Genomic DNA, 23018 nt, shown 5'->3' on the forward strand with positions numbered 1-23018 from the left:
TAACTCTCACAACATTGTACATTCTGCTGGTAATGCACATCCTTTTCAACGCAGGCAGGTTTGTACAACTAAAGGGCTGAGGTAAAAAGGTACGGTCCTTACCTCTGTGCTCGTGAGGAAGATGTCCAGCTCTTTGTTCTTATTGAGTATGCTGTGCGCCGCCACCTGGTGGAGGTAGGACTCCAGCGCCATACAGTAGAGCTTCCACTCCTCCCCCATGGCTAGGAAACCTACAGGCGCAGGGACCGGTTCATGAAGCAGGACAGGTTAAAAAAGCAGGGACAGTTTCAAAAAGTTTCAAAAAGCAGGGACAGTTTCAAAAAGTTTCAAAAAGCAGGGACAGTTTCAAAAGGTTTTAAAAAGCAGGGACCGTTTCAAAAGGTTTTAAAAAGCAGGGACCGTTTCAAAAGGTTTTAAAAAGCAGGGACCGTTTCAAAAGGTTTTAAAAAGCAGGGACCGTTTCAAAAGGTTTTAAAAAGCAGGGACCGTTTCACTTTGGACCATTGCACACCACGAGACAGGGTCTTCATTTGTTGGCTACAATGTCAGAAATCGCTTCATCAATTTTAGGCTGATGGTGGTGTAAGTTTGAGGCCTCCGGTAAAGTTACGGTTAAAGTAAGGTTACGGTTAAATATGGGGAATGCGCTTTACCGTCTAGCCTAGCTTAGCACAAATGAATGGAAGCGGATTAGCTAGCCTAGCTGTTGGCCAAAAAGACCAAGCTAGGCTAGCTGATCCGTATCCACTGCCATTAATTTGTGCTAAACTAGGCTAGCTTGCAGCCGGATAGCCTTCTACTGAACGCACAGAGAGGAATTGGTATCTATCTTCTTGTCTGACTCTGTAAAAGACGGTAAGCTCATTTCCCATAATATCAGTGTGTTCCTTTAAGGTAAGGGGTAGGTTTATTGACAACTTTTTATGTGAAATTAATTATTATGAAAGTTCCGGCTTCGCAACTTGACCAATAAGTGACAAATTTCAGAAAAAGAAAAATAAACAAAACTCTCAATCTTTATAATGCTTCATACATTAATTTGCTCCAGGTCCTCAGAGTGGACCAACACCCATCTCAAACGAATGCCCCGACCTAATGGAGTTTTGGATACTGAGATAGGTCCATTACCCGAGCACACTGCTATTCCAGCTCCATCGCCAGAAGTCCATGTGGAAATATACCAACATGTCGGTCAGCAGTCATCCTTCAGGAATGCAGAAACAGTTGCTGTTGCCTTTTGAAAAAGGTCATGATATGCAGTTTTAAACATTTTAATACACACCGAGCTGTTTCACAACTTTAGCTGATCCGTTCACTTGAGCCTTTACTGGAAGAGGTGGAAACTGAAAGAGGAAAAAGATAAAGAACGTCAGCCGTGTTTCATTAAAACGTTCTGCTTGAGAGTCGTTTCCACCCCGTTTTACAGCACAGGACTGTTTCATGTAATTTCAGCTGAATGTGATTGTGTGTCGTGATGAGTGACTTGTGAGGCAGGTCAGTAAAGCAGCAGGATTTCAACCCTCAGCATCAGTCTGCTCGGAGCAGTCATTTAGCTGACGCTTTTATCCAGAGCGACTTTCCAGATTGTGAACAACAAGTCAGCAGGAAGGGTACATCTCTGGCAGCTTAGGGTCAGTGGTGGTGTTGTTCGTCAAATAGTGTCAAACTTGAACGTTACACTCCGAGTGCATAGTAGTATAGACATATTAGCAAGATAGGTAGTAGTATAAGAATAGTAGCATAGTAGCGGCTAGGTGGTGCAGTGGGCAAGGCGCTCACCACCAATGCAGGAGACGCTGGGTTCGAGCCCAGCTCTCCGCATTGCTATCAGCTTGGCTGGTCGTTCATACTAATACAATTGGCAGTATTAGGGGGTGGGAAGCTGATGGGTGGGGATCGGACATTGTGGACAGCGACGCCTACAGGTTGGTGCGCCTGCGCAGCAGAATCATGAAGCGACGGGGGCGGCGTGCCCTCCCACGCAGACCCCCGACGCTGAGAGATCGTGCTGTGCAGGTGAAAAGATGCGACTGCTGCTTCCTCGAGTACCGGAGGGGACGCGTGATGTAAGGCTTCGTCCACATTGCAGCCGGCTTGTGGGAGGCATGGCCTAACAACGTTCGAGACAGGGGAGGGTAGAATTGGACGATACGAAAATTGGGATGGGAGAAAAATAGAAAATGGGAGAAAAAGTAGATAAAAAAATTTAAATAAAAAAGAATAGTAGCATAGTATTAGGCAGGGGTGTAAAGTTATTGAGTAATTGTACTTTGTTACAATACTTAAGTACTGTTTTTGGGGATTTGTACTTTACTCAAGTATTATTAGGTTTGTATACTTGTACTTTTACTCAATTACATTTCAGAGAAAAAAATATATACTTTTTACTCCTTACATTTAAAATGCAGACCTACAAAGTACAAAGTACAAATCTCGCAGGTCCAACTATTTTAATTAGCATATTTGTTTCTCTGGCCGAACTAACATTAACGTTATTAATTCTGCAGCCGAACTTTATTTAAAAAAAACAGCCAATCAAGTTATACGTGTTTTAGTTGATTTGTTATCCTGTCTTATTGATTTTATGTGCTGTGTGATTTTATTTGCTTATTTCTGTACATACACTCGGCGTGAATGAGGGAAACCTCAGTTTAACCCATAGCACCGCTACTCGCCAGTCACTTCACAACATCTGAAGTCCATCGTGACTGCGGTACCATCCGTTACATATATACTACTACCTACCATGCTAATATGTCTTCACTACTATCCACTCAAAACTGTAGCACTCAAGTTCAACAGTGTTTGACGAACATTGTTTCTTAGCTGCCAGAGTTGGACCCTCCTTGCTGACCCGTTGTACAGAACTTGTAAAGTCGCGTTGGATAAAAGCGTCAGTTAAAATGACTGTAAAATGTTCAACCAGAACGAGTGAAGGACTGCTTACTATGACTCCCTGGATCCCAGGCACGTCCTCCTGAGAGAACAGATGGTGCTGCAGCCATTCAAAGTCCTCATAGGTCCTGTGCACGTGGTACTCCCCTGTGCCCGACAGCTGTGTGCGCGGAGACAACAGAGAGACGCGATAAGACAAGATAAGATGCCGGACACGTCGGTGGTGTCGGCCCAACACTCATCTTCTCGGGTGCCGGGTTGATGCGAGGATCGACGTGAGAATACGCTGCATACTTAGATACTTTATTAAACCCCTTATGTTATGTATACTGCACCTGTGTATACTGTATACTTTACTTACCCATAGTATATATTTAGATTCTAGTGTTTATTGTAACCATATTTATCCATATGAGGGCATACAGACCCTCATCTGCACCGTTGATCACACTGCCTACTTGCTCAGATGTGTATACAGAGTTCCTTATATTGTTTACACTGCCTATTTTTACTTTGCTACTGTACTATTATTGTATTGCCTGTATTTATGCATTTCTACTATTACTCTGCCCATACCTGTACCTCCCCCCCATGCTGCTATGATGCCTGAATTTCCCCAAGGGGATCACTAAAAGAACATCTAGCTGTAATTTTATTTCAATTCAGCTTTGCCTCGGGTCTCGTTGGTTGGGTTTTCTCAGCCTTTAAAGGGTAGAATATGTAATGTTGTCAAACAGCGACCTCTAGGCAAAAGATGACAACATGGTACTGCGCTTTGTTTGCTGGCCACACCACCTCAGGCCCTACCAAGAGGGGTCTGGAGAAATCCACAGTATAATAAGTTACTGAACTCCAACCAAAACAAAAAAAATAAACAAAGCGCAAAACCAAGCCGGGATCTTTTGCCTAGGGGTCGCTGTTTGACAGCCTTACGGCTTATACCTTTATATATATATTTTTTATCCACTTTTTCTCCTGTTTTTCTCTGATTTTCTCCCATCCCAATTTCGTCGTTATGCCAATTCCCCCCTCCCCTTCCTGGTCGTTGCTTGCATGTGCCCCCCACTGGTCGGTCTAGGGAGTCCTGAAGTCTAACAGATGCTTCCTCCGTCACATAGGAGACAGCCAGCAACCTCTTTTCACCTGCCAGCGCGGACAGGTGAAGTGTAACGCGTGGGAGGTCACACTACCTTCAACATATCCCTTCTTTGCTGTGCAGGCGCCCTGACCGACCTGTAGGAGTCGCTGTTTACAACGACCAGAATACCACCCCACCGGCTTCCCTCCCGCTGACTCTGCCAATTGAGCCAGTATGACGGCCGGTCAAGCCGGAGGCAACGCTGACAGCCGGATTCGATACCGGTGTCTCTTAGACCGCTGCGCCACCCAGCCGCCTAGGTTTATATTCTTTATAGTCTTTATAGTCTCATCACTGGCAGTTGTAATTAAAGCGCGCCATCCCTCTGATCTCGATGCTACAACAGCTAAGAAATGATTGACAGCAGAAGTTCTCAATGAGGTTTTTCCTCTAACCTTTTGAGATATGATGATGAAGGTGAGAACGTCCCCTTCTTTCACAACCTCTGTGACCTTGATGCAGTGGGAGCTGACGCTCAGCATGGATGATGTCCCTTCTTTCACCTCATCCTTCAACAAACCAAATGTCTGTTAAACTCCCAAAACTAGATCACACAAGCAGAGATAAAGGTGCTGTAAGTGGTATTTTTCGGTTTGTTAAAATAAGTGGTCTACGTGTTAAAATAATAGCTCTACACTCTTGACAGTCATCACTGATATAGATTGTCTGGCAGTGGTCAGTAACGTGGGTCTACCAGCCCCAGTGCAGTAAGCAAATAATTTGTCTTGGCAAGATTTCTTGAAATAAGTACAAATATCTAGGGTTCTCTCTCCTGATTGGATTAAGTGGGAAGGGATACCAGAAAATGTATTTTCTGTTTACTGCAGAGCGGAGGGACATGGAGACCCATGTTACTGACCAAACACTCTCACATCAGTGATGGCTGTTGGCATGTAGAGCTATTTAACACTTACATTAACAAAGAAATACCAGGTACAGCTACTTTAATTCTGAAATTAACTAGTAGCTATGAATTGGAAGGCAAGCTGTAAACTGCAACAGATATACACAAGGCAGTCACATGACTATTAACATTATGCATGCCTGTCAATGCCCAAGCCCTATACTAAGTCATCCATTTTTCCCCATGAGCAAATCAGATCTTTGTTCCATGGTCCCATTTTAAATAGTTGCCAAGATGTCTAGGTGGATACTCATGGAAAAACTAAAATATAGCAACAATGAACACAATACATCTCTGTATACAATTGCATGCAAAGGAATTCACCATGATGAGTTTGAAGGAATTTACCATTATCCTGCAGCAACTCGATTCTAAAGAAAACTGTATATAGGTGTGTCTGACCTGGCCCACAGCCAATCACATGATAACCAGAAGCTGCAGAGGCAACCTTATCAGGCACTCAAGTAGTAACACTTACCATCATGGTCAAGTTTGTAGGCTACCGTGCATGCAATTACAATTGTTCCTCCCGTTTGCAGAGCGGACGAATCTCTCCTGCAGTCCTGAGTGACCAACGTCTGTAAAAGCTATTATAGGTTCCTCCGTCTCCTAATGGTTACAGTGTGTTCGCACGTCCCAACTGCTGAGAAAGCAGAGGATATCCTCTGGGTTAAAGTGCACACTAGTCCTGTGAGTGAAGGGAGTGAAAAAGTGGCAAAACTAAAGTGCTGGCGCAGGGGGAAAGGAGAGGAGTATATATTATAGTGCAGCGTTACTCAGTAACTCGGAACCCTTAAGGACACGCCCACACAGGAAAGGGGGCAGAACTGTCCAGTGAATTCCTTGCTGGCAGCCTCTGACAACCCTATGAAGTTGTAAACAACTGAACCACCAAACTCACAGGCTTACACTCCATACAAGAAGTTGTGGTTGTTTAGTTGTGCTTTCTGACCGGTTACTCACTATAGCTGAATTTACAGGAGGCATACTGAATAGAAGACATTTGTGAATTTGTGAAAATAAGTTATGTTCAATCAGACTTTATTTTCAATAGAAGTTACATGAATACACAGTAGTATATAAAAAGATAACAGGAACAGACAAAAGCCATACAGAACAGCGACGACATCAGTTGTCACACATTTCCACAACGCTGCCATCTGGCCACTGCGTCGTCCAGCAGAACTGCTGGCCTTCCTCCTCGTCTCCGTAACGGGGGTCAAGCAGGTCGTTGGTCATCAGCGTGCCCTCGTCCTCGTAGGGGTCGTCCTCGAACTCCACTCCCGGCTGGAAGCTCCAGTAGGTGTCCCGTTCTTCTGGGAAAATGTCGTCGTCCGGGAACATCTCGTCGTCCGGGAACATCTCGTCGTCCAGGAACATCTCGTCGAAACTGAAGTGGAAGAAGGACGTGGCGTCTCTGTCCTCGGGGTGAGCGGAGCCGCTCTCGGCGCTCAGGAAGGCCTCGTGGCCCAGCTCATCGTAACGCCTCCTCTTCTCTTTGTTGGAGAGAACCCCGTAGGCTAAGGGTGGGGGAAAGATGAGAAAAGATCAGTTAAGATAAGATAAGATATTCCTTTATTGAAATTCGGGCATCATAGCACCATGGTGGAGGGGCGGGGGGGGGGGGAGGTACAGGTATAGGCAGGGTCTAATAGTAGAAAGACATAAATATAGGCAATAAAATAACATCTATAAATATGAGAAAAATAAACAGTATAAACAATATAATTAACCCCGAATATAAAAAAGATGAGGAAAAATAAACAGTATACACAAGGTGCAAGTGAGGGTCTGTACCCTAACTGGCATGATATACACGTTGTACGTTATATTCCGTGCAGGTTTTGGTGGTTAAGAGTCAGACACACTTAGCGGTCAGACGTTCCTAATAGTTCTCGAGTTCTGCACGAGTCTGTGGCTGAACGTGCTCCTCGTCTTAGCTAGCTCCACATAGAGGGAGAATGAATGAATGAAAACTTTATTTAACAGATTGCAGAATGGGTACAATACAGTACGGCTCAATACACACAATTGTTAAGGGGATGCAGACCAGAGAAAGACGTTTGTCTTGTTTACATCAGGGTCCCCCATTTTCAATTCATGGGGTGGGAGAGGTTCTCCAGGATAGCGGCCAGCTTCCTTCTCATCCTCCTCTGTTACTGCTTAAAATATATATATATATATATATATATATATATATATATATATATATATATATATATATAACCCTAACTAACCTTACTGTCATGCACTTGTCCTACTAAACTAACCTACACTGTAGCACTCAACACTTTTTTTTTCCCAACATGAAACAAAACATATATCACAAACAATACAATAATAATACATAAAAAGACTTCCCAAGACAATAACTTAACACCACATGACAAGACAATAACTGATACAGACTGTACAGTGATCATCCTACATGGACACTCGCTCGTTCTCTCTCCCCCCCCCCCCCCCCGCTCACCCAAGGACCTCAACATGAGTCACACTCGCATTACATTATTCAGTAAAAGAAAAAGAAAAAAACTAAAATCAAAACAAATCAAAACAAAACAAATTCCCAAACGTATATGCGTTCTTTTTACTTTGCCACTGCAGCCAACCAAATTGCGATATTAGATTCCTTAACCCCTACAACACGTGCCGTGGATATCTCCAAATAGATCACATCAAGGTAGGTGAGAAACCATACCTTCGGGCAGAGTCTATCTGGGTGAAACCAACGTGAGGCAATACATTTTTTTGCGGCTGTGAGGCCGGCCAAAATTAGTCTTTTCACCTGTATAGAGGTCGGTAATTGAGAGAGATCATTCAATAACAATACAGAAGGAGATACAGGTATGGTTAAAGAGAAAATGTCCGAGAGCTGATATGTAACATTTTCCCAGAAACTCACAACAGGGGGGCATTCCCAGTACATATGCATAAATGTACCTGTGGCGCCGTTTGGACACAAGGTACATAAAGAGCCAGGTCTGAGACCCATTGAATTCAATCGTCTATGGGTTAAATAAGTCCTGTGAATAAAATGTAGGTGAATCTGTTGGTGATCTGGGATAACTGAACAGTTTCCCAGACTGCATCCCAATCAAAATCTACATCCAACGCCGGGACATCCTTTCTCCAAATCGTATCCAGAGGAAGGTCTTTATACGAGGACATGAGTAAATGGCGATAAAAGTCAGAAACGAAGCCTCTCGATGTCTCTTTGTCATAAAATAATTTGTGAAAGCGGTGATGCACTAGTGGAGCGTCCCATGGCACTCCATGAGCCTTCAGAGCTGCTCTTATTTGTAAATAAAAGAAAAAGGAGGTTCCGGGGAGATCATATCCGTTGGATATATCCTGAAAAGAGCGGAGACCAGAGTTGTCGAAGATATCCCCCAATGTGTGTATGCCTTTCTTTTCCCATCTAGGGTATCTAATAGGTTGTTGTCCAATAAGGAGAAGATTGTTATTAACTTGTAAGTCGCTTTGGATAAAAGAGTCAGCTAAATGACTAAATGTAAATGTAAATGTAACACCACGAGAGGTACTGATGTAATTAATTACTGGTGTAATGGGAATGTTACAATATTCCACCCCATTGGCCTATATGTGGGAATAACTGGTCAGTCCATTTAAGCTACTTTGTATCTAAAAATGCTTCAGTGAAATATTCAGATAATTATAATTACAAGGCTGTTTAATTAACAGATTAGGGATGTCAGGATACCAGTATCGGGTCCAATACGGTGCTCATGTACTCGTACAACTACTCCGGTACTATCAGTGCCATGTTTGTTTAGAAAAACACAAAATTGAATGTTAAAAATGGTATTATTCAGTTCAGTTATTTTTTATTTCGGGCTTTGGACACATAACAACGTCCATTCCATAAATCACCAAAGTTTTACCAGCTCCTATTGCAGCATTGTCCAATTGTCCAAAAAGGGCTAGGGAGAAGCACTAGGCTTGTCGGGCCCTACCCCTGAAGACTTACGTTTCATTTTTTTAATTTTTTTTATTTACATACATACATAGTAGATACATATAGTACACATTTCAGTACACACATATACACATTCAGTACACACATATAGTACACCTGCTCAGTGGCCTCGTGGGTAGAGTGTCCGCCCTGAGTTCGGGAGGCTGGGAGTTCAAGCCCCGGCCGAGTCATACCAAAGACTAGCCTCCCTGCTTGACACTCAGCATCAAGGGTTGGTTTGGGGGGAAGTCCTTGCGACATACTAGCGTCATGTCCAAGGGGTGTACTTGTACATCAAGCTGCCTCACGCTACAGAAACAGGAGATAGGCTCCTGCCCCATGTTCCTTTACGTCAAAGGCAAACAGTACACATTACAGTATAAATAATATATATATTATTTATATTATTTATATTATTTTAACCTAAAAAGGTCAGCAACAGCGTAATGTTGTATATTTAATTAGTTACAGTCAGAAAGTGAGGAACATCTGAATAAATATGTTTTCAAAGTAATTGTTAGAACAGTAAAAGTATTATTAAGTGCTCAAATACTCAAATATAAGCACTTGTACTTGGTCTGGAAAAAAAAGTGGTATCGGGACATCCCTAGAAAAGATAACCTAGTCTTATATAGTAAATATGAATATGAGTTTAATAAATAAAGATTAAATGAATGAATGAATGTTTGTATTTACCCTCAGCAATCTCCCTGAATATCTTCTCTGCGTCTGGGCTTTTGTTCTTGTCAGGGTGGTAGGTCATGGCCAGTTTGTGGAAAGCTTTTTTCACCTGTCTGTCAGTGGCTGTGCGCTGAACACCGAGTCTGTCATAGTAATAATTGTAATTTTTCCTCTCCTCTGACGAGCTGGGCTGACCCACAGTCAGACAGAGCAGGGCGACGGAAGACCACAGAGAGGTCAACAGCCAGGAGGAAACACCTTGCATCGCCAGCCGGGCTGAAAAAGGACAGACACAAGACACACTGATCATACACAAACAACTAGTCTGGCACTTCAGGAAGCAAATGTCTCATTATCATGTACACGAAGCTCTTACTGTTACCAACAACACGTCAGCACTGGCAGTGGCAGAGCAAGAATGCTACTGGACCAGCCACACAGGCCTAAGCAAATTCAACACGTGGAAGCAAATGAGTGCCAGAAGTATTTGAATTTAATCAGACACCGCATTTATAGCATTGAAAATAATAACTTTGAAAACATGTATCTGAATTTGAAAACATGTATCTGAATTTTTTCAGACACCGCATTTTTGTATCTGAATTTTTTCAGACACCGCATTTATAGTTTCAGACACCGAATTTATAGCATTGCAAATAAATACTTTGAAAATCATGTATCTGAATTTCTTTGGTCCGAATTTACCTATGCGAAATAAAAATGCAGTGTTAATAAAACAATTCGAATGCATAATCAAATTCAATTCGACACCAAAAAAAATTGCTATGCATAATTGCGGTGTATATAATTCGATGTCAAAAATTCGATGCATAATTGCTGTGTATGGAATTTGATGTAAAAAACCAACATCCGGGTTACCCAGACAGGATAAGCAATCGAGCTGGATGTAATCGAACTGACTTCTGGCCTATCCAATAGTATCTAGCTGCAGAACCACAGCACCAGCAGGCTGGGGTCCCACAGGCTGAGGTCCCGCAGGCTGAGGTCCCGCAGGCTGAGGTCCCGCAGGCTGAGATCCCGCACGCTTCCATTGGCTGATTTGGGTCACGTGACCGTCCCACCCAATGGCTGAATTGGAGTGTTGCACTGCGGGCATTGGCTGATTTGGGTCACGTTGCACTGCGGGATTGATTGATTGATTGATTGAAAACTTTATTAACAGATTGCAGAATGGGTACACGTGACCGCCACAGGCCCTGATTGATTGATTGAAAACTTTATTAACAGATTGTAGAATGGGTACAGTGACCGATTGATTGATTGATTGATTGATTGATTGAAAACTTTATTAACAGATTGCAGAATGGGTACAGTGACCGTGACAGGCCCGGATTGATTGATTGATTGATTGATTGATTGATTGAAAACTTTATTAACAGATTGCAGAATGGGTACAGTGACCGTGACAGGCCCGGATTGATTGATTGATTGATTGATTGAAAACTTTATTAACAGATTGCAGAATGGGTACAGTGACGTCACAGGCCCCGATTGATTGATTGATTGATTGATTGATTGATTGAAAACTGTATTAACAGATTGCAGAACGGGTATAGAGGTGTGATAGGTGTGATAGGTGTGAGAGGTGTGATAGGTGAGAGGTGTGATAAGTGTGATAGGTGTGATAGGTGTGAGAGGTGTGATAGGTGTGAGAGGTGTGATAGGTGGGATAGGTGTGAGAGGTGGGATAGGTGTGATAGGTGTGATAGGTGGGATCGGTGTGATAGGTGTGAGAGGTGTGATAGGTGGGATCGGTGTGATAGGTGTGAGAGGTGTGAGAGGTGTGATAGGTGGGATCGGTGTGAGAGGTGTGATAGGTGTGATAGGTGTGAGAGGTGTGATAGGTGTGATAGGTGTGAGAGGTGTGATAGGTGTGAGAGGTGTGATCAATCAATCAATAAATCAATCCGGCCTGTGACGGTCACTCTATCACACCCATCACACCTCTCACACCTATCACACCTATCCCACCTATCACACCCATCACACCTATCACACCTCTCACACCTATCACACCTATCACACCGATCCAACCTATCACACCTCTCACACCTATCACACCTATCACACCTCTATACCCATTCTGCAATCTGTTAATAAAGTTTTCAATCAATCAATCAATCCGGGCCTGTGACGTCACTGTACCCATTCTGCAATCTGTTAATAAAGTTTTCAATCAATCAATCAATCCGGGCCTGTGACGTCACTGTACCCATTCTGCAATCTGTTAATAAAGTTTTCAATCAATCAATCAATCAATCCGGGCCTGTCACGGTCACTGTACCCATTCTGCAATCGGTTAATAAAGTTTTCAATCAATCAATCAATCAATCAATCAATCGGTCACTGTACCCATTCTACAATCTGTTAATAAAGTTTTCAATCAATCAGGGCCTGTGGCGGTCACGTGTACCCATTCTGCAAACTGTTAATAAAGTTTCAATCAATCCCGCAGTGCAACGTGACCCAAATCAGCCAATGCCCGCAGTGCAACACTCCAATTCAGCCATTGGGTGGGACGGTCACGTGACCAAAAATCAGCCAATGGAAGCGTGCAGGATCTCAGCCTGCGGGACCTCAGCCTGCAGGACCCCAGCCTGCTGGTGCTGTGGTTCTGCAGCTAGATACTATTGGATAGGCCAGAAGTCAGTTCGATTACATCCAGCTCGATTGCTTATCCTGTCTGGGTAACCCGGATGTTGGTTTTTTACATCGAATTCCATACACCGCAATTATGCATCGAATTTTTGACATTGAATTATATACACCGCAATTATGCATCGAATTTTTTTTTAGCGTCGAATTGAATTTGATTATGCATTCGAATTGTTTTATTAACACTGCATTTTTATTTCGCATAGGTAAATTCGAAGCAAATAAATTCAGATACATGATTTTCAAAGTATTTATTTGCAATGCTATAAATTCGGTGTCTGAAACTATAAATGTGGTGTCTGAAAAAATTCAGATACAAAAATGCGGTGTCTGAAAAAATTCAGATACATGTTTTCAAATTCAGATACATGTTTTCAAAGTTATTATTTTCAATGCTATAAATGCGGTGTCTGATTAAATTCAAATACTTCTGGCACTCATTTGCTTCCATACGTAGCGTTTAACGATTACCATTGATTGAAAATTGTCTTAACAGATTGCAGAATGGGTACAATACAGTACAGCTCCATACACACTATTGTTAAGGGGATGCAGACCAGAGAAAGACTTTCGTCTTGTTTACATCAGGGTCCCCCATTTTCAATTAATCATAATATCTGTAGAACGCGACTCTCTTAAAAAGAAAGACACTAAAAGAGAAAACTGATAGGGTGTTTTTCTCCACCACTTATAGCACTAAGGCCCTTGCTGTTCGCAATATAATTAAAAATAATTGGAGCCTGATCCAATGTGATGAGGCCCTGTCTAACATATTCCCTGACCCCCCCCCCCCCCCCTGTACATTTAGGAGAGCCACCAATCTCAGAGATAAATTGGTACGAAGCCATCTACCGGCTGGTGTCAACTCTACATGGTTACCCAAGCCTCCTATAGGAACATATATATATGTGGTCACTGCAAACAATGTGATGTGGTGGTAAGATCTAAAGGGTTTACCCACCCAGTTACCAAACAGACAGGGCCGCCTCAGGGGGTGTGCGAGCAGTGCGGTCGCACAGGGCCTCGCGGGAAGGGGGGCCTCGCAAAAAAAATAAAAAATAAAATTATGTATTATTTTTTTTATTTTTATTTTTTATTTTTAATTTTTTTTGCGAGGCCCCCCTTCCCGCGAGGCCCTTTTTCATCACAGACCTAAAATCTAGTTTTGCTTATATGCTTATATATTTCACATTAGACACGTTTGTAGAATGTGTCTGACTTGTTCCTGGGTCTGCAGACATACTCACTATTGGAGCTCAGCCTCTGGGGCTCTGCAGCAGACATTTACATTTACATTTACATTTAGTCATTTAGCTGACGCTTTTATCCAAAGCGACTTACAAGTTCTGTACGACAAGCCATCAGGAAGTTTCAACGAAGGGAGTGGTTACTTACATGAAGTTACATCATGTGTAGTACGCCGGCGTGAGTCAGCTGCGTTTGACTATTTCGCGCATGCAGCTTTTGACTATTATGCTTAGTTATGCCAGCCAAGACGAAGAAAGAGGTCGGTCATTATCAGTCGGTCGGTCACCAAGGAACGTTGACGAAAGGCCTCTCGCTGGCGGGACAAATGGCCGGAGCCTTGTCATGGTATAGCCATGATGATGTCGGCTAGTAGCTAGCTTAGCTAAAGGCTAACTAGCGTTAGCTAACCTAGAGACAGCGCATACAGCCAAGATGAAGAGGATGGTCGTTTGGCAGATGAACTTCGTCAAATCCACGCGGTTGTCTCCATCCTCTTGGACGTTTGGTGAGTTTTTAACCTATTCTATTAACTCTATTGTATTCCCGCTGTGGACATCTCTCTCTCTCTCTCTCTCTCTCTCTCTCTGGAGCTAAACTGGCCGACTAGCTGTTGTAGTACTACTAGTAGCTAACGGTGTGTGGCCTGGTGTCAGCACCTGTATGTAGCCGCATAGCTTGCTTCTGCGTTAGCTGATGGTTAGCGATAGCCTGGTTGAGCTAACTGTTAGCCAGTTAGCTGTTTAGCTACGACGTTAGCTGCCGGCTGCGCTCGGCTGGGAACGTTCGTTTGATGCTATCAGTTAGCCTTGAGTTAGCTGTTAGCTTGTGCTACGACCATTGACATTAGCCGTGAGAATAGCAGGGGGTTATTTTTGTCCCGCCAGCGAGAGGCCTTTCGTCAACGTGGAGACCTGTGTTGCGGCCTTTCGCCCTGCGTTCCTTGGTGCAGGTAAGATTGATGAAAATCATGACATTACCCCACTCTTCCTTCCTTCCCCTCCCGAATGTTTTGTTAATAACGATGTTTTTTTCCAGGCAAAACATATGTTACTTCACAACATTTGGAGATACGACATGTGCTGTGTGTGAATTCATTGTCTTGGTCGTTTGTGTAGCTTGGGTAGCGTTGGGCCGTTGGCCAAAGCTGTGTGTGGCCTGGTGTCAGTAGCCTACCTGGCTAGCCTTTAGCTGTCGGCCATTGGCTCCTTGCTGCTTTGTTTTCTCTGGTATAGACCCTCTTCTCTTTGGATTTAAGTGTTGATCTTTGTCCTTTTGGATCTATGTATATTCATGTTGCCTTTGTGAAGTTATCTTTTCCTTCTGTTTTGTTCTTTCATTAAAAGTTGAATATCCTTTAGGGGGTCATCTTTGCTTATCTCTCTCATACATGCTCTCTCTCTAACACACATGCTCTCTCTCTCTCTTTCTAACACACACAGTCTGCCTATGGCGGCCTTTCTCGATGGCTAGGCTGTGCTCGCTGAGTCTGTACTTAGTCAAGGATCTTCAGTCACAGTGCTCAGGTATTCTGCCACTGTGTACTCTCTGTTTAGGGCCAAATAGCATTTCAATTTCTTTCCAATGTGTCTCTCTCTCTGTACACTGTATATTGACTGTAGAACGGGAGCTCTCTCTCGCTCTCTCTCTTGCTATATGTTGACTGTATCATGCCCAGCCTCGGGCAGCGCTATTATTTACGAATATGTTGACTGTATGAAAAAAAAAAAAAAAAAAAATTATATAATTTTTTTTTCTTTTTTACCTTTTGGGGGGGGGGGGGGGGGGGGGGGGGGCTCGCGTTTAAATCTCGCACAGGGCCTCGCATTTCTCCCAGGCGGCAAACAGACATATACATCTAACAGCTTCATTAATTGTCAAACCACACGTTAGTTATATACTGTTGTGTTCTAAATGTGATTCTTTTTATGTTGGTCGTACGAAACGCTACCTACTTGATCGACTGGCTGATCATAAATATGCTATCAAAACAAACAATATGGATTATGCAATGGCTAAACATATTCAAGATGTTCACCAAAGTACCTGTTTTATTTACAGCTATCGGCATTGACAGTGTTCCGCTCACGTTTGATTGATTGATTGATTGAAAAGTTTATTAACAGATTGCAGAATGGGTACAGTACAGTACAGCCCAATACATACAATTGTTAAGGGGATGCAGACCAGAGAAAGACTTTCATCTTGTTTACATCAGGGTCCCCCGTTTTCAATTCATCATAACATATATGACATACATGACATACAGATAGACAGTACTGCTACATCTATACATTTATGACATATCAGATTTGCAAATACAGTACTGTTTGTGATACAAAAGTGTCCAGAAAAAGAGTGTATATACATTTGACGTAGAAACTGTACATTGGAGGAGGTTGGGTGGGTGGGGTGGGGTTGGGTGGGTGGGTGGGGGCTGTACATTGGAGGTGGGGGGGGGGGGGGGGGGGTTGGGTAGGGGACACACACATTTTACACTGTACATTGGAATACTGACAAAGCCTTACTTGGTCATTTACTGTACAACTAGGTTAGGACATTTGTAGGGGCCAGTTTCGAATTGCAGTCTCACGTAGGTGTTTTTTGAGAGTGTTTTTGAAAGTGGGTAGTGATTCACATTCCTTTACAGCTTTAGGTAGGGCGTTCCACATTGATGTGGCATAATTGCGAAACGTGTTTAGTCCCTTGTTTGAGCCGAATCTGGGTTTTACATGATTTGTGGAGCTCCCTCTGGTGTTGTGATCGTGGTATTCACTGACCTTTGGGAAGTATTTTGACATGTACATGGGTACCTTGGTCGCGTAGTGTATCTTGTAGACCAGGCCCATTGCAAGTTGCTGTACTCTGTCGTCTACTCTAAGCCATCCTGGGTTGTCAAAGTGGGCAGGGGTGAGGTGGGTTCTAGGAGTCAGGTCAAGCAGTAGTCTGACTAGCTTGTTTTGAGATGTTTGTAATTTGTTTTTTAGTGCCTTTGAGGTGCTTTGGTACCATGAGGTGCAAGCATAGTCGTAGTACCCTTGAATGAGTGCTCCTGCTAGAGTCTTCAGGGTATTCTTGTTTACCAGAGAGGAGATCCGGTACAAGAATCGCGTTCGTTGGTTGACTTTTTTTATTACATTGGATGCCATTTTGTCACAGGAAAGATTAGCCTCTAGGATGGAACCCAGGTAGGTAATTTCATCTTTCCTTGTGACAATATTGTCACCCACTGTAACCGAGAAGCCGTCGGTCTTGCTGAGTTTGTTATTTGAACCGAAGAGAATGGACTCTGTTTTGCCCATGTGTAATGATAGTTTGTTGTCGGCGAGCCATATGCAGATTTTGCCTAGTTCCGAGCTGAGGGCTTTTTCAACCTGTAACTTGTTCTTGTCAGAGACCAGCAGGGCTGAGTCGTCCGCAAACAGGAACAAGTTGCAGTCACAAGCTGACGACATGTCATTTGCATAAATTAGGAATAGTAGCGGTCCTAGTATGCTTCCTTGTGGAACACCACAGCTCACTGTGAGGGGGGGGGGGGGGTAGGGTACCGTTTACCTCCACCATCTGTTCCCTTCCCTCCAGGTAGGATTGTATCCAGCTCACTGATAAACTAGGGGGGGGGATAAACGTCTAGGGGAGGAAATAGACAGAGAATACTAAACCAGAAAGAAAGCCGCTGGATCGATAGAGTACAGGCCACCTCACTCCCAGGTTTAAATGATTCTATAGACATGGTGTCATTTTTATAGGCCAAGTAGGACACTTTATTTTTGTATCTTTGCATTGTTCATTATTATCTTTGATAGACTACAGGCCACCTCATTCCCAGGTTTAAATGATTCTATAGACATGGTGTCATTTGTATAGGCCAAGTAGGACACTTTATTTTTGTATCTTTGCATTGTTCATTATTATCTTTTTCTATATTTTGATAGACTACAGGCCACCTCATTCCCAGGTTTAAATGACTCTATGGACATGGTGTCATTTCTATAGGCTAAGTAGGTTACTTTATTATATAGTATTCTATTTATTATTATTTTCTTGCATTACTCATTGCTCTTACATTGTTATTTTTGATATTTTCTCTATTATTTTTTTCTATTCTGTTTGATTTGACTCATTTCCTTATGTTGATACAATATTTTGAGTGTGTATGTTTATATACATATATAATGTATTCATTTTATATATATTTAGTATTATTGTATATTTCTTCCACGTTGACATAGCCTACTATATATAATTTTTTATTTTTTTTAAAACGAATATTCTCGGGCGTGGCACTCAAAGTGTAAAAAGTAGATTGTATTCTTTACTGACCTTTTTCTAACTATGCTGTGCCTCCATTCATTTAACACCAGCTGTCCCCCATTGTTGTGTAATTAGTCTCTCCCAGAGTTCTGTTTTTTATTAGTCACAGTTTTGTTTGGTCGCAGTTATCAACACCCTGATGAAGGCCCTGTGTAGGCCGAAACATGTCGGTTTATTTTAAATTCTCTAAATAATGTGAGCCATAAAATAAAGGCATTTAAAAACGCTAAACTTTTTAAAAACAAATCCTACCCCGGATTTAATCCAAAGAGCACCTACCGAAACAAAACCAAGAACGCTGAAGCCCTCTCCATATCCTCTTTTTAATCATAATAATAACCATATTAACCACTGACAAGGTTATGCCAGCCCGAAGGTTCAAATATAGTTTACACTACTTACAACGCATGCTCATTCAATGTAACGCCACGTTGGGGTTTTAGTTTACCATATTCGATTATATTCTTCTATGTCTACCGTGGCGTGTTCGTGTTGACTGTTTCCACAGCAGGGGGTGCTTGCGTGGTCATGCATTGGGGTTCTAAAGAAGATTGCATTAATTGAGCCAAATCCCCACCATGCATGCTTCATGCATTTCTTACTCTTCACCAGTAGGTGGCAGCAAAACACCCAAGCGAATGGAGAGTAGGGTCCAGCTGCAGCGCCGGAGAGTCCTCTCAAGGGGCAAGCCTGTGGCAGCCACGAACCTACTTTCTATAGAAGCAGCTCGGGAGGTGCGCTGTTTTAAGTGAGCGTGTGTTATTGGATTGATTGATTGAACATTTTATTAATGTCCGCCTTGTTTCGAACTGGTTATGCTTAGGCCCTCTTTCGAAGTCGGTTATGCTTAGAGTTTATCTTTAGAGCAGGGCGATAGAAATACAAATACTGCGGCAAATACTGCGGCATGGTCATGCTGGACCTACAAAAGGCCTTCGAAACTGTCAATCACACGATTCTGATTGACAAGCTAAAAGCAATTGGGTTTGATAGTCAATCAGTGAGCTGGATGCAATCCTACCTGGAGGGGAGAGAACAGATGGTGGAGGTAAATGGTACCCTATTCCCCCCCCCCCCTCACAGTGATTGGTGTGGTGTTCCACAAGGAAGCATACAAGGACCGCTACTGTTCCTAATTTATGCAAATGACATGTCGTCAGCTTGTGACTGCAACTTGTTCCCGTTTGCGGACGACTCAGCCCTGCTGGTCTCTGACAAGAACAAGTTACAGGTTGAAAAAACCCTCAGCTCGGAACTAGGCAAAATCTGCATATGGCTCGCTGATAACAAACTATCATTACACATGGGCAAAACAGAGTCCATTCCCTTCGGTTCAAATAACAAACTCAGCAAGACCGACGGCTTCTCAGTTACAGTGGGTGACAATATTGTCACAAGGAAAGAAGAAATTACCTACCTGGGTTCCATCCTAGAGGCAAATCTTTCCTGTGACAAAATGGCATCCAATGTAATAAAAAAAAGTCAACCAACGAACTCGATTCTTGTACCGGATCTCCTCACTGGTAAACAAGAATACCCTGAAGACTCTGGCAGGAGCACTCATTCAAGGGTACTACGACTATGCTTGCACCTCATGGTACCAAAGCACCTCAAAGGCGCTAAAAACAAAATTACAAACATCTCAAAACAAACTGGTCAGACTACTGCTTGACCTTACTCCTAGAACCCACCTCACCCCTGCCCACTTTGACAACCTAGGATGGCTTAGCGTAGACGACAGAGTACAGCAACTTGCAATGAGCCTGGTCTACAAGATACACTATACGACCAAGGTACCCATGTACATGTCAAAATACTTCCCAAAGGTCAGTGAATACCACGATCACAACACCAGAGGGAGCTCCACAAATCATGTTAAACCCAGATTCGGCTCAAACAAGGGACTAAACACGTTTCGCAATTATGCTACATCAATGTGGAACGCCCTACCCACAGCTGTAAAGGAATGTGAATCACTACCCACTTTCAAAAACACTCTCAAAGAACACCTACGGGAGACTGCAATTCGAAACTGGCCCCTGTAAATGTCCTAACCCAACCCCCTCCAATGTACAGTAAATTACCAAGTATGGTTTTGTCAATATTCCAATGTTGTAGTGCCAAGGGATGGGAGTCGGAGACAGTGGCTCGAGGCAGAGCGAATAGTATTTATTGAGTACACCTACACAATACAGTAAGTTACTGGAAAGCTAAACAGAATGCCTGCCACCGCTTAAATAAGAATGTTAGAGGTTCTAGAAGGTTCTACTATGACATCATCACCAATGTTCCAGAATGTTCGGGCAGAACTAAGGTTCTAGAATTTTCTGCCATGACATCATCACAAACGTTCCACAATGTTCGGGCGGAACTAATGTTATGTTCCTAACAATAGTTCCGTGGGTGAATTATTGTTTGTTTGTTTGTTTGTTTATTAACACAGTTAAACAGAAGTAAAAACAATACATATTAATAAGTTATAACGATTGTGAAGGAGAAGTTAGAAGCCTAGAGGCTTATCAAGAACTTCCCCTGTTTTATAAAATCAAACATACAAAAATACAAAAATATGCATATTATAAAATACCAGAATACATTCAAAAGATTTGTGTTAATATAAACATACATACACACAGTACATACATACATACTGTGTACATAATAATATATAACAACCCACCCACCTGCCTACAAACCTACCCACCCACATAACCAAATGCATACCTACATGTATGACCTATTTATCTATCTACTACTTTTGGATATGAGCATTTTTTTGTAGTTTGCTTTAAAAATAAGCAGATTGTGATCATGAATGCATTTGTACACAAATATACATATCTGTAAAGAATTTACCTCATTCAATATTAAGATTCAGTATTCAAGTAGAACAGCTAGCTAGCCGTTGTGGACACTCACCTTTCAACAGCAAAACGGTAGGCAAGGCACCTTGGTTGAGAAATGCAGGCTTCAATCTATGTTGTTTAGTCTATCTGTTCAGTACTTTTCAGTACTGTCTCAAGATGCACAATGAGATCTTCTTCTTCTTCTTCTTATTTGAATTTCCGGCAGAGTAGACGCATCGTGGCGTATTACTGCAATCCGCAATTCTTTTTATGGGCTCTTCTTCTTCTCCTTCTTCTCCTTCTTCACCTTCTTTTTCTTCTTCTACTGTTAGCCTCTGCCATATTGTTGAATATATATAGAACACAAATGTTCTAGAATGTTTGATTATGACATTATACTGTGACATCACAAATGTTCTAGAATGTTTGATTATGACATCATACTGTGACATCACAAATGTTCTAGAATGTCTATTATGACATCATACTGTGACATCACAAATGTTCTAGAATGTACTATTATGACATCATACTGTGACATCGCAAATGTTCTAGAATGTTTGTTTATGACATCATACTGTGACATCACAACGGAACATGTTTGAGAGACATTTGAATAATATAAATAATGTTTGGTAAGGCTGTCCCCGAAGCCTGTTATTGGGATTCAAACTTCGTCAGGGTTCTTCGAACGGACGTTCGAACCTTCGTTTTTAATAAAAAAAGTAAAATAAAAAAAAATAAAAGTATAATTTTTTTTATATATAATAAATTATATCCTCAAACTAAATCCTCAATTTGAATAAAGTGATTCAAACTTCGTCAGGGTTTTTTGAACCCTGTGTTTTAACTTTGTGTACACACTTACGGCCCATAATGGGAGTAGGTATGCGTTACTCATAAAAACACAGTCAGAATGTTTAGTTTCTTGAAAAGAGGAGCAGATGGTTCAAATCGATCTGAGAGGGTTGCCAGTCTAACAAATCTTTTTTGAAGTAAAATAATTTTTTGAAGATGAGATGAATGAGTGCTAGCCCATATTATGTTACAATAAGATATGTAAAGAAAGATAAGACTATAATACAGGATTAAAAAACAACTTCTATTTATCAATGAACACACCTTTCCAATTATACCTACTGACTTCATTGCTTTTTTACAAACATGATAAATGTGTTTGAGTTTATCATCAACTAGGATCCCTAAAAACTTTGTTGAAGTTACTTGTTTGATTTCGGTGTTACTGATTAATAGCTTTGCCTCCTTTTTCGAATAACTTTTACCTTTATTACAAAATACAATTAAATTCGATTTTTCTACATTTAACAATAGCTTATTAGTCTGGAACCAATCTGAGACACAAGATAAACCATCATTTGCTTCCCTAATTAATACTGCAAAATTCTCATGTGACATTATAATGTTGGTGTCATCAGCAAACAAGATCGAGAATATCTAGGAGATACCCAAGCAAAATCATTTATATAAATCGAAAATAAAAGGGGGCCAAGTATAGAGCCCTGAGGAACCCCACAGATTAGCTTTGCCCTGTCAGTCATCGCTATTAATGGAAACAATCTGTTCCCTATTATAAAGATAGTCACTGAGCCATTTAATCACGTCGCCAGCCAAACCATACCTCTGAAGCTTTGATATAAGTATTTTATGGTCCACAGTATCAAATGCTTTGGATAGATTCAGAAATATACCAATTGAAAATTGCTTATTGTCTAGTCTCTAGTGAATCTGTGATTCTATCTATAAACTGTAAGAGAGCCATGTACGTAGAGTGTTTTTGTCTGAAACCGTATTGATGTTCATATAATTATTGTTAATTATATTATTGTCATTAAGATGTTTCAAAATTCTGGTATAAACCAGCTTCTCCAATATTTTAGACATGGACGGTAATAACGAAATCGGATGGTAATTGGAAAATAAGGATGAGTCACCAGATTTAAACAGAGGTATAACTTTTGCCACTTTCAAGTCTCCTGGAACAACACCTGTTTCCAGGGAGAGTGAAAAAACATGGTTCAATGGCTCAATTATTGAAAGTAATACCTCTTTAAGCAGACTACTTTTAATATTATCATAACCTGCTGCTGAGTTTTTTTTAATTTAAAATAATATTTTGTATTTCTTCCGAGGTAGGTGGTTCAAATATAGACATAGATGGGTACTGACCTTGAATCTTGTCAAGTGGACAGTTATTTGTGCTCTTAATATTTCTAGCCAAGGAAATTCCAATGTTTACAAAATAATTATGTACCATTACAATCACTACAATGTACAGTTTTGCTTGTACAGTTGTACAGTGTCCCCCACCCACCCACCTAC

At 41.7% G+C, this 23018-nt stretch overlaps 2 protein-coding genes across 2 annotated transcripts in view; both read right to left on the bottom strand.

The window, feature by feature from the left end:
• LOC311231245 (sorting nexin-5) overlaps window positions 1–5670 on the bottom strand; it is a 38534-nt gene extending 32864 nt beyond the window's left edge. The window contains exons 1-5 of the mRNA XM_084317795.1: window positions 5416–5670; window positions 4429–4542; window positions 2948–3055; window positions 1283–1343; window positions 103–230 (exon numbers count right to left, since the gene is read on the bottom strand). Of these exons, the coding sequence (XP_084173921.1) occupies window positions 103–230; window positions 1283–1343; window positions 2948–3055; window positions 4429–4542; window positions 5416–5421 (417 nt within the window). The 5' untranslated portion in view covers window positions 5422–5670. The remainder of the gene's footprint in view (window positions 1–102; window positions 231–1282; window positions 1344–2947; window positions 3056–4428; window positions 4543–5415) is intronic.
• Window positions 5671–5957: 287 nt separating this feature from the next.
• On the bottom strand, window positions 5958–9960 carry LOC311231262 (uncharacterized protein). The gene is made up of 2 exons (XM_084317815.1): window positions 9613–9960; window positions 5958–6457 (listed from the first exon to the last, which is right to left on the bottom strand). Exons 1-2 carry the CDS (start codon window positions 9905–9907, stop codon window positions 6066–6068), a joined length of 687 nt encoding a protein of 228 aa, XP_084173941.1. The 5' UTR covers window positions 9908–9960; the 3' UTR covers window positions 5958–6065.
• Window positions 9961–23018: the final 13058 nt, after the last annotated feature.

This window comes from Notolepis coatsorum, assembly GCF_963971535.1.
Source record: "Notolepis coatsorum genome assembly, chromosome: 6".
NCBI lineage: Eukaryota > Metazoa > Chordata > Actinopteri > Aulopiformes > Paralepididae > Notolepis > Notolepis coatsorum.